At 35.3% G+C, this 12,444-nt stretch overlaps 1 protein-coding gene across 3 annotated transcripts; it reads left to right on the top strand.

The window, feature by feature from the left end:
- The first annotated feature begins 8,875 nt into the window (after window positions 1-8,875).
- Window positions 8,876-11,424, top strand: LOC149573223 (protein THYLAKOID ASSEMBLY 8, chloroplastic-like). 3 transcript variants are annotated; one of them, XM_089814404.1, is made up of 4 exons: window positions 8,876-9,474; window positions 10,402-10,736; window positions 10,864-10,945; window positions 11,036-11,424. In XM_089814404.1, the coding sequence occupies exons 1-3, from the start codon at window positions 9,007-9,009 to the stop codon at window positions 10,907-10,909; spliced, it is 849 nt and encodes a 282-aa protein (XP_089670530.1). In that variant the 5' UTR covers window positions 8,876-9,006; the 3' UTR covers window positions 10,910-10,945; window positions 11,036-11,424. The 3 variants fall into 3 exon arrangements, with proteins under 3 accessions (XP_089670530.1, XP_089670529.1, XP_089670528.1); XM_089814403.1 differs by having other exon boundaries at window positions 10,864-11,424; XM_089814402.1 differs by lacking the exon at window positions 11,036-11,424 and having other exon boundaries at window positions 10,402-10,961.
- Window positions 11,425-12,444: the final 1,020 nt, after the last annotated feature.

Raw genomic sequence — 12,444 nt, 5'->3', positions numbered from 1 at the left:
CATTTCATTATATTTTCATATTTCATTCAACCACATCATTTCCATTTCATTACACTTTCATATTTTAAAACCACATCATTTCCATTTCATTGCATTTTCACATATTTCTATATCATTGCATTTTCATATTTCATTAAACCACATCATTTTCATATTTCATTAAACCACATCCATTCCATTTCATTACATTTTGATTAAGCCATTTCCTTACATTTCATTAAACTTTCATAAGCCATTTCCTTACATTTCCATCATCCATTTCATTACATTTCCATCAAGCCATTTCACTACATTTTCATAAGTCATCTCCTTACATTTTATTACATTTTCATCAGCCAGTTCATTACATTTTCATCAAGCCATTTCATTATATTTTCATTAGCCATTTCATTAAAATTTTCATTACATTTTTCATAACTCATTTCATTACATCTCATTACATTTTCATACTTGTCATTTCATTATATTTCATTACATTTTCATAAATCATTTACTTACATTTCATTGCATTTTTAATAATCCATTCATTACATTTAGTCACTACTTCATATGTCATCAAAATATTAGTCTTAGTTCCACCACATCCATCACATATAAATATCCACATCATAACTATACATAAAATCAACTCTATTGAATAATCACAAACACATAGATATACACATTACATCATGCATAAAAATACCATGACAACAACATAAGCATATTGATATGAGCCATCCATCCTATAACTACATACCACATACAAAGCATGTAAATTCCATGGAATAATGATGTCCAAAATAATAAACACTCGATCTAAATGCTCATAAATAAGGATACAAAATGGTCAATATAGGTACATTTATGATATATCTAATGATCGTAATGATACAAAAACATGATAGAAAGGCTCATCATTATGTCTCACCACTTGGACCACTTGCCTCATCTATCTAAGTCTAATCTGGAGGTGCCTGATCACTAGGGTCACTAGTCGCATCTCTCTATGCCTGACTTGATGGAGCCTTCTCACTAGGGACACCTCTACCAACACATATACTCTATATGTGCCTAGTATGGATGGAGCTACTTGACTCATGGTAGCTCCATCTATTCTCAGTGGTGGAGGCAGAGGCATAAGACTCAGTGTCATCAACATGATAAATGCATGTATAGTGCTAGCCAACTAACTAATCTAGGAACCAATCAATCCAATCTATGCCTCTACTACACTCACGCATGCCCCCAAATTTGATAAACCACCTTGTATAGGAGTCAGATGCACTAGGGCTACATGTACCTATGGTTATGGCTAGGAGACATGTACCTACATAGGAAAATCTTGTACCCGATATCCTTTCCTCCTCACAAACTGCACATCCTCCCAATGCATTGTCATATGCTAGCCTATTCTCCCCCCCATCAAAATCATCTGCTCTTTTGCTGGGCCCCACGCCATTGTCTAACCTTGTCCCACCAGTCCTACCCACCAATGCACTACCCATACTGGCTCTTGTGCCTACTCCCATCACAATGCCCCCATGACCATAGACCACTTTGGGTCTATCCCCTACTACATCCCCTGGTCTCTACATTGGAACCTGTGGCATGACTATTTGCTGGGGCATCCTCATGGCTCGACCTTTACTTTAGTGACTAGCTCTACCTCATGGACCTCTATCTCTACCCCTCCCTCTCCCTCAACCACCCTCACCATCATCATCTTCACCATGGACCAAAGAAATACACCATCTAATCATCGTCCTTTGCCCATGACTCTATATACCTGTAAGGTCTCAACACAACCTCATCCATGTCATCCAACATGCATCTCAAGTACTCTGTCTTGCCCAGATGAGGATGGACAATGATACTTGATTACACACACACACACACATGCCCGCTCACACACACACACACACACACACACACACACATGTCAGAAAGAACAGGGTTACTATTGCACCAAAAGATTGACCTATTAATGCTCGATACAACCAATAATCTTATAGAACCATAAGAGGTGGTTAAGCCATGTTGTGAACCCTATGAGGGATGTTGGCCCACAACCAACCATCCCCCTCCCAACATAATTCACCATGGTTTGTAGGATTCAACCCTGTGACCAAGCTCTGATACCATTGTTAAAAAGGACAGGGTTGTCGTTGCACTAAAAGATCGACCTATTAAGGCTCGATACAACTAATAATCTTATAGAACCGCAGGAGGTAGTTAAGCTATGTCACAAACCCTATGAGGGATGCTAGCCCACTACCAACAATACATACATACATACATACATACATACATACATACATACATACATACATACATACATACATACATACATACATACATACATATATATATATATATATATATATATATATATATATATATATATATATATATATATATATATATATATATAAGGCCCATCCTAAGGTCATTGTTGAACACATATAGGTCATGTGATGGGAAGATGCTCTCATGTCCAAATCTGTAATATCACCACATTGATAGATAGTGATACAACTCCTGAGTGCACCACTTGATGTAAATCACAATACAAATGAGAAAGAAAACAACTACCCCACGCAAATCTCTGTGGTCAGCCAATCATATCATAAATGATGTAACCCCATCCAACTAGACATCCATGCCCTCACCTATCTGGAAGGAGGAATCCTCTTATCAACCTTACTAGCACTGTTGGTAAGAGATCATATTAAAGCATCCAAACCACAGGATGCTATCATCCTTGATGCCATCATCCACAAAGACGCCTCTGCATATGGTGCTATCATTTGTCTAATCACAATATACCAAATCCTCTATCGTAGGGATCCTGAGAATCCTATATATATCCTCTAGTATAATCATCATCTCCCCAAGTGGTAAATGGAAGGTGTTTTGGTCTGAGTGCCACCACTCAACCACAACTGTCAATAATCCTCGATTCACCTGGAACTGTGGTATTTGAAGTAAATATGAAAAATTCACATCTATCTATGACCTATCGATCCTCAACTAACAATCTATCAATCGACTCTAATGACCAAGGATACATCCTACACACCATGAGCTTTTTCCCATGCACTCTTTTACAGAAACATCAAATAGTTACATCACTCCATTAGTAAAAGTTATATCCTACATCAATATAGGCCACAAACATTTAGCTACCTAGCTAATGGTTCGATCAAGGACCAATTCTTTGTTTGTCTCTATATCTTGAGCTAGACACATAGTTTTCCCCACTGTTGTATATTGAGCCAGGAACATTGTACCTATTTGACCTATTGGATTGCTCCTACCTATCACTTTATGATTCCACTCCTTTGTTTTTTTAGTTTTTGTACAAACACATTATTACTTGAGCATCTATGCTCTAACTATCCATTCAATAATAATTCCTAAATCGACCTACAATAGATTACCATTCATTCAACCATTGACGTTCTGGACGATCTATTATCCAACATATCCTACATTTTCTAAGAGACCTTTTTTAACTAAAATGAGACACAAATGCACTATTTTATCATTCAAATGTGTTGTTTAAAATTATAGATGTTCTAAAATAATCTTGGGTGCTATTATAATCAACAAAAGTGCCAATGTACTTTACACAGGAGCTATAGAAAACAAATGCACTATAATTGCATGCAAATGAACTCCTATTGGTAAAGGTGCTCCTATACAATTAGAATACAACAAAAGATGACATTTGCACACACTTTTCTCAAGGAAAGCTTTCTTTTATGTGTATGTGCTACTTTGTCCTACATATGCGTTACACTATCATGCATATGCACTACAACAAACATATGCATTGAAACTATTATCATATGCACTAAAAGAAAAACCTATGTGCTACAATGCAAAATTAGGGAATCTATAAATGTGCTAAAATGTGCTACAAATATGCTATTGCAACCTATAGATGTGCTATAACTATATAAAAGTGCTAAAACATTAAAATTATTCTCTATTTTGTCAAACACATGCATTTGTAACCTAAAAATGTGCTAAATTCTAAAAAATTGACTACGACTTCAAAAATTCAAAGTCAAGGAGGTTTTGAGTTACATACCAGGGCACTATAGTTGGCTAGACATTGATATAAGTGACCCCTCTCGAACCTATGCTCTCACAATGGACTACCATCCTTGCTAGTCTAGAGCTCCAACCAAGTGAAAATGAAAGGTGAGTGTATAAATGATGAGGTAAAATTTTCTTTTTGACCTATTTAAACCTACTTAGGAGCATTTTTGACCTATTTTAAAACCATTCATCCTATCACTTCCCCACAACTTGTTCTCTATAGAGTTCCTCATTATCCATAGTTATCAATGCTATTCATTTACCAAATTTTCACTCTTTTGGAAATTTTTTTAGAAATAAAATTGGAACATCAATTTCTTGAAAATTGTAATTAATTCCAATTTCATTTCCAAGGGGGCATCAAATCCATATCAACAACAAAATTTTCAAACATTCAAAACATCTCCTCCCCCCCCCCCCCCCCATCCAAACATCAACAAATCAATCAAATAGGGGCATCCAAACATCATATTCGCATCAGACATCAACTCATCAACAACCAGGCACACTATCCGCATTAGACATCAAATCATCAACAATCAGTCATCATGATAACATCAAATCAATAAATCACCAACAATCTAGTATTCAACCATCAAAGTTGGTATAAAAATCAAAAGAATCAAGACATTATTTGAACTAATATGCTTCACATATCAGCTCAAAGGGGGCATCTATAGACACCCTAAAATTGGCAAGACTTTGGAAGCATGATATTCATCAAATTAATAAAGATTAAGGACAAAATCAAAGAAAATGAGAAAAAATAATAGACATTTGGATTAACTACAACATCAAGATATTTACATAATTAATTAATTGCCTAATCCCTTGACTGTTTTACAATTCAAAATCCCAAAAATCATTTCAAAAGGGAAATTTAATTCAAAAGGGGAAATAAAAAATCAAATACAAAGAGAAAAAGGTAAAATTGAAAAGAAATGAAAATTTAAATAAAGAAAATAAATTCATTATCCTATCAAAAGTGAAAATCCACCTTTTTGGATTTAACAAGAAAAGAAAAAGCTCATTTATCCTCACAATCTAAGTTTGTTGGAATTTTCCTCTTGGGGTTTTATGAGATATTTCTAAATTTACCATTACCCTTGATAAAAAGGTAAATCCTACATCTTTACCCCAACCTCTTCTAAAATAATATAAATATAAGGCAAAATCAAGAGTAAAGGACCCAAGTTTTATGCATCCTTACTATAGGCATACTAGAGCTAGCAATTGTCAAGTCATCTAGCATTATTACTATAGAGAATGGTAGCATCATTTAGCATTTGTTTATCATCATTTATCATTTTTTAGTATCATTCATGTTCATATCTATAGCACTTTCATGTTCATATTTGGTTAAAATCCTACATTCGTATATATCTCATATAGCCTTTTTTATCCTAGATCTGCATAAATATCATAATCTTATTCTAGAACCATCTCTAAGATCTTGATCTGAGAGTAATTTTAGTGGTTGTAGTTGCAATCACCTAAAAATGGTCATCTAGACTATTATCCCCCTTCTCAACATTTTGGCTAATTTAATTGATCATTTACCTAGACCAAATTGCTAAATAATCAATTAATTTGATTATAACCTATAGTTTGACTATGCTATCCTAAGTTCATTATTTGATTAGAAGAACATGTCCCCTTTTAATTAAATAAAAGATCCCTTTCTTCTAACCCACTTAAAGTGCACACATAAAGTCTTTTTTCTGATTTTCAAATGAAAAGAAAAGGCTTTGTGACTTTTGTCCTATATGACAAGTCAACTTATATTCTATTGCTTGACTTGTGTGTGCACATGGATCACTCCTCTTTTCGAATTCCACCATTGATCATTCTTCATCTTCATCTTGATCTCTATAGTCCGTATGACTTTAAAAGGGAGAGGGCTTCCCCCCTCAAAGGATCCATCCACCATTTGAATATTGTTATGTTGCAGGTTTTTTGATAGGTTTCTTTGGAGCTTTGACGAGAACTTCCATTTCTTGTCTTCATTCTCTCATTCCACCACATTTAACATAAGATCATATGGCATTTTTAGCATAGTTGCATGTTAATGTAGTTTCTTTGCAATAGCTTAAATCACATAGCATAATAGTGGGATTGGTAACACTTGCATATTGCTTAGAATAGCTACATTTTGCATTCTCATTCTAGCTTAGCTTCCATCTTGCATTGCATCATTGAGGACCTCCTTGTGGACATTTAATTCTTGTATCTCGTATTTTGAACCTCCCATTTCATGATTTACTAGCAAGAAGTGTATTTCTAAGGCTTAGCTGAGAGCCTTCTTATGCTTGAAATGTACTCTCTTGCACTCCGTGGATAGGGAGCTCTAAGCTGACATCTAAGCATTCCAAACTAATGGAATCCATTGGATAGAAGGGTTTAGAGTGTGACACTTTTTGAGTGTATAGTAGTTAGGGAAACATGGGATATTCGTGAATTGTTGATTTGATGGTTTGTTTCTTGGGTCTACTTTAGCTTTACTATCGTTTTCACAACACTTCACACCAAGGTGTCATGAATACACATATCCTCATGTACACAACCTTTCCACTAGGTCTTCTTGTTATCTCTTCTTCTGAAATGCTCTTCAACAATCATATTGAAATGGGACTCTACTTAGGTAGAAATTGTCTCACCAATAAGGTTTGATATCAATGACAACATAACAATTATTCCAAATGTAGTTTCCAACAATCTCCCTCTTTGACATTGATGAAAACACCTCTAGTTATAATGTGATCCAAAACACTTGACTTTCTTCAATAAACTCCCTCTATGTTTAGTAACATATCAACATTAATATCCTTAGTTTCATTATGATTCTCACACTGATCTCATGTTTTTAGTTTCATTCTAGTTCTCATCTATGCAGCTCTGATATGCAACACCTCTAAACATCAATTGTAACATCTCACAACTTCTTCTATCATATCGGAACATGAACTCCCTCTTTGATATATATCTTCTTATATGAAAATTTCTTCATAATCTCTTTCATTCTGTATGGTAACTTCTTAAGTTCTCTCCCTCTTTAATGTATGACCTCACTCATCTTTAAACACACTTTCCATGGTAATTGTATAATCTCAATCTTCCTCTTTGACAACAATGCCAAAGACACTTTAACATCTTTAGTTGACTCTATCTCATTTATATCAAAATGTAAATATCTATCTGTTAGTTATGTGAACTAGATTTTCCTTTTGTCACCTTACTTATGACTAGAGTTCTATCAACTTTGTAGCTCAAATTTAAACTCCTCATTATCTTTTCACCAACTTTAGGCAGGGCCTAAAGTGTGACCTTCTACATCAAATTGTAACATATGCTGATTAAAACATTTGATGCAGAGATCCGTCTTAGCTTAAGTAGCTTCAATTAGGATAATCACCCCTAATTTACCTCTTAGATATTAATCAACATCCTTAGGTAAGGCTTTTGTGAATATATCAGCTATCTGTTCCTTTGTAATTACATACTCGAATCTGACTTCTTTGTCTTGTACCAACTCTCTCAAGTAATGGTACTTGATAGCAATGTGCTTAGTCTTGGGGTGCATCACATGATTTTTAGATATGTTTATAACACTTGTGTTATCAAAAAATATAATAATAGGTTCAATGATCTCTTCCTTCATTCCTTTCAACAATTGCTTAATCCACACTATGTTAGAACTATTAACTACTGGATCTACATATTTAGCTTCTATTGTAGATTGGGAGATGTAATTTTGCTTCTTGCTTGTCCATGAAACTAGTCTCTTTCCTAGAAAGAAAGCTCCACCACTTGTACTCTTTTTGTTATCAAGAGTCCCAGCCCAATCTACATCAGTATATATTTTCAGTTTAAACTTGTTATTTTTCTTGTAATATAGTCCATAATCCTCTGTTCCTTTCAAATATCTCAGTATTATTTTCACAACCATCATGTGTTTTTCATTAGGATCTGCAAAAAATCGAGAAACTATCCTAACTACTAGTGCAATATTTGGCCTCCTATGAACAACCTATTATCATTTTCCAATCAATGAACACCTTTTTTTGTATCATTCAATAGATGAAAAGAAAACCTTAGCTTTAGAATCCAAATGGTTTGAAACCAATTATTGAGAAAGCTCCTAGAAGGAATCCTAAAGGGGTCCAACACAACAAGAAAGATTGCAATATTATTAAGCCTACACTTTTCTTCATGTAATTCCTTAGTCATTTCAAAGTTTGGAATGATAGAAAGGCTCGTGGTAGAATGCTTACCATTTTGTCCTCCATTAGCTTTGTCGAGTTTTGCGGGACCCTTGGTCATAAGGATTTTGGCCTCTTTAAACAATTTGTTGGATTTCTCTACTATCACCTTAAAGATTTGCAGAGAAGAAATCATTGGTATGAAAGCATAAGATTGGTTAGAATGACCTATGTCACCCATTCCAAGTATTAAAATGGAGGGGGAGCAATCAATACGAAATACAATTGAAACATGAAAAACTACCTTTACACTGTGGGAGCAACTACTCGCTCATTCAAAACCAATTCTCGAAAGACACAACAAGCACCCCCCAATTGAAAACCACTTGCAAAATAAAGGCCGAGGTTTACCAACAACTTTAGAACTGATGCAAAACATCTAATTTAAATAGTAAAGAAACTTCAATCTATTAAAAATGAATTGTATTAATTTTGAAATGCTAGGAATGAATGTACTCATCTTGATATGCGAGGGATGCTTTTTTTAAACCTTGAATTTTAGCATACATTTACCCTTCTCTAGTCACCCCCTCTCCCCAACAAAAAAGGGAAGAATTAACATGGAATTCTGGAGACTAAACCTTATCTAGGGAAATTCTGGCCGACAGTGCAAAGCCTGATAGTTGCGATGAATCGCCACAGATAGCTCAACAATTCAATGGCAGTTCCCCAAAGGCACTACAAAATTTGGGGAATGAAATCTCTTCCCATGTGTAAGGCACCGAGCAATGCCACATCTTCACGCTTAAGATGCAAAGGGCAAGTCCAATGCTTTGCATCAACAAATGATTCCTTTTTCCTATCAAATTGCAAGCAGAAAAGCTTGCCCTTAACCTCAGGGATAGGGGACTGTGGAAAAAATGTTAGTGGGAGGAAGATCAGATGGGGCAGGTCAACGAAATGGGTATATTGTGCAAATGCGAGCCAGAGTCGGGGACCCTTATGGCGTGGACGAGTTCTTAACAATGACATAATGCAAGCTGTGCAGGCCATGAAGAGAGCCAGAGGAGACCAGGCAAAGATTGAAAGGGTTTTTGAAACTAGGGTTAATCGTCTGCTGAAGTCAGATATGTTAGCTCTGCTTCAGGAGCTTCATAGACAGGACGAGTGCCTTTTGGTGCTTAAGGTACTATAAAGGGGGTTTTCATTTGCACTCTTGTTTGTTTCTGTAATTAGTGTCTTATAGCAGGTGGTGTGAAATGAGCTTTGTGTCAAATCGACTGCTATCAATATTAGAGTATCGAGATCTTATTTACTCTTTTTAAAGTTTTTAGGTCAATATAGGGTTTCGCAGCGGAAGGTGTTTAAATTGGGGTTGTGTTGAATGAGTTGCTTTTGATATTATTTGATTATGGACGTGAAATCTGAGGAGTTTATTTTCCACAGCAGTTACGGAACCTTATTGGGCAGTGTATAATTCCATCAAAACTAGTGGGGACTGCTGCAAAGTCACAAATTTACTTATTTGAATTTCTTCTGTAGAGAAAGGCATCTTATATTGTTTTAAGAGAAACTATAACAACTCTAATTCTGGTAATAGGCGGTGCAAAGAAAGATTAGTAGCGTTATGAATTGCTTCTCCTGCAAATTATTACTGTGGGCTGTACTTTCTTGAAAACTGGGTACTGTCTTTCTCTAGGTTGGTCTTATTTGGTCATTTTAGATCTATGATGAATTAGATACTCCTTAGCAGTTCGAGGTCGTTGCTTAACCTGTCTTGGTCTGCAGTTTATCTGTTTTCTTTTTACAGCTCTTTCATTCTGATGATGGATTATAAGTGGTAATTCAAATGGATGATGCAAATAAATTCTATGTATTTAAATACAGAAACACAGCACAATAAATCAACTCTAAAAATCTAATTTCTCAAATTTTATTGTTGACTAAATAGGCAATTGCAAACAGCAGTCACTTGCCCAAATTCATTTCATATGCGGAGTATAGTTTGTGACCAATACCATCAAGTTTTATGTATATGGAACCTGGAGTTCTATCAGCTTGTAAAGTTCCTGGCTAAAATGATAACCAATTTGCCTGTTTTGCTGTTCATCAGGTGTTCGATGTTGTCCGGAAAGAAATATGGTATAAACCAGATTTGTCCCTCTATGCATCTGTTATGAATGTACTGAAAAGAAATAATCTAATGGAAGAACTGGATTCAGTTTTTGAGGAATTGAAAAAGGAACCCTTGGAACCTGATACCAAGGCTTTCACTAAGATGCTGGCCACACTCTTACGAATGGGCCTTACACACCATGCAATTGAGACATATGAACTAATGAAGCAGAGTCAATGTAAGATGGATCAATATACATTTGCAGTTTTAATTAGAGGTCTCAAAAGACTCAGAGAACCTGATTTGGCAGACGCTATAACTAAAGATTACAGGTATTTTTTGAATGACCCAATGGATCTTTTGAAAGATGCTACACAGGATATTGTGATATCTTAATTGTGTAAATATTTTAGCATTCCATGTCAATGTTTCTCATCTCTTTAGAAAGGATTGTTGCAGATGTTGTGTTTCTAGATGTCTGACAATATGGAACTTGTTGAAGTAGTTTTCCATCCTATTCTAAAAGCCCATACTGCTTCTGGTAAGCAATTTGCTAATGTTTTGGTTGTAATGGCCTGGATTTCTTGATTGGTTATATTGGGGATGTTATGGGGTTGATTTCTTGTACCAGGTGTTATAGTCTTCGACCAATCTGGCCATAAGGCTGAATGCGAACTAAGCTCCTTGACCTGTGACAATTTTCTCGCATTCAATTCCCATTGTCTGGTTGAGTGAACACAAATAAAACAGTAACTTTCTTGTACATGTACAGCCAAAATCACCGACAGGCATTAAGCATTGTAATTGGCATTCAAAGACAGTTTTGACTATTCTCCGTACAAATGCCACGATTATACAAAGGTAGAGGCTAATCTCTCACTGAAAAAAAATATCAAAGACAAAACAATGTCAGATTTACAAAAATGTAGTGATTTTTTTTCGACTACAAACTATGCAGATTATGAAGATCAAACATTGAAATTTTCAAAAAAATTCATGATGTTTTCAATCTTTTCAAAATTGGTCACCTATACATTTTTGTGGGAGGATAGCCGCGTTCTCATAGAAATGCCAATTGACATAATTTAATGTGTTCTCATCGATTCTTTTTCAATTTCTACAGCATTGTGGAAGTGGATTATATGAGTATCAAACATGTGAATATCCAAAATCCATCATGATATGTAAACTTAAATTTTCCTATTTTATGTGAAGAATCACCACATCTTTCAAAGACATCCAAGTGGATAATCATATGAATGTCTATTTTTTTTAATTTTTTGAAGTGGTGGGTAAACTTTTTGATGTTATTGGTGACGAGTCCATGGGAATTACCTTTGACATGGAGCTATGGTCTAGCGAGGCCACAATTGAGGGATTGGTGGATCTCATCTTCTTGTTACAAAGTTTAAATCTGAAGTCGTGAGCACAATGGAATTAGTGAAGGCGCAAGTCTGTGATCACAATGACACAAAGCTCTGATGTTGGTAAGGACAATGACAACAATACCACTTATCCAACATGATAAGTGGTGAATCTGCCTAATTGCTAATTTCATTTTTTCTAAAAATAAAAGTAAATTTTTAATTCATTTTCTTATTTTGAACATAGCTATATTTTAGTGATATAATTTTAATTATATTTCGTGATATATCTATATTCACACTACTCTTAATTTACTCATCAATCAATTCACTTTATTTATGAAATTAGATGACTCAACTATGCAATCAATTGGATTTATTGGGTTAAAACAAAGGAGAGCCTTCTCCTCTTTGTTGTGTGATGCCTTCTGTTGCACGTGTTAGGGCATCTGATGTGGCATGCATTGTTCTTGATGTAGCTTTCCTGTTGCATGTGAGTACTAGTGATCTAGTTGCCCTTGCTATCCCGTCTTTTGTTGTAGGTTTAGATCCCATCCTGAGTGGCGCGGTTGAGTCTCTCTACTATTGTGGGTCTTGGTGTGGCTAGGAAGGGCTTTGTAGGGGCTAGGTTTGGTAAGGATGAGGTAGCTAGAGCTTCTGTGAGATCTTCGTCATA

The sequence above is a fragment of the Cupressus sempervirens genome, chromosome 2 (genome assembly GCF_028749045.1).
Source record: "Cupressus sempervirens isolate cs-2001-9-10 chromosome 2, ASM2874904v1, whole genome shotgun sequence".
Lineage (NCBI taxonomy): Eukaryota > Viridiplantae > Streptophyta > Pinopsida > Cupressales > Cupressaceae > Cupressus > Cupressus sempervirens.
Note: the sequence above shows the minus strand (reverse complement) of the source record. Positions and strands in the feature narration are given on the sequence as shown.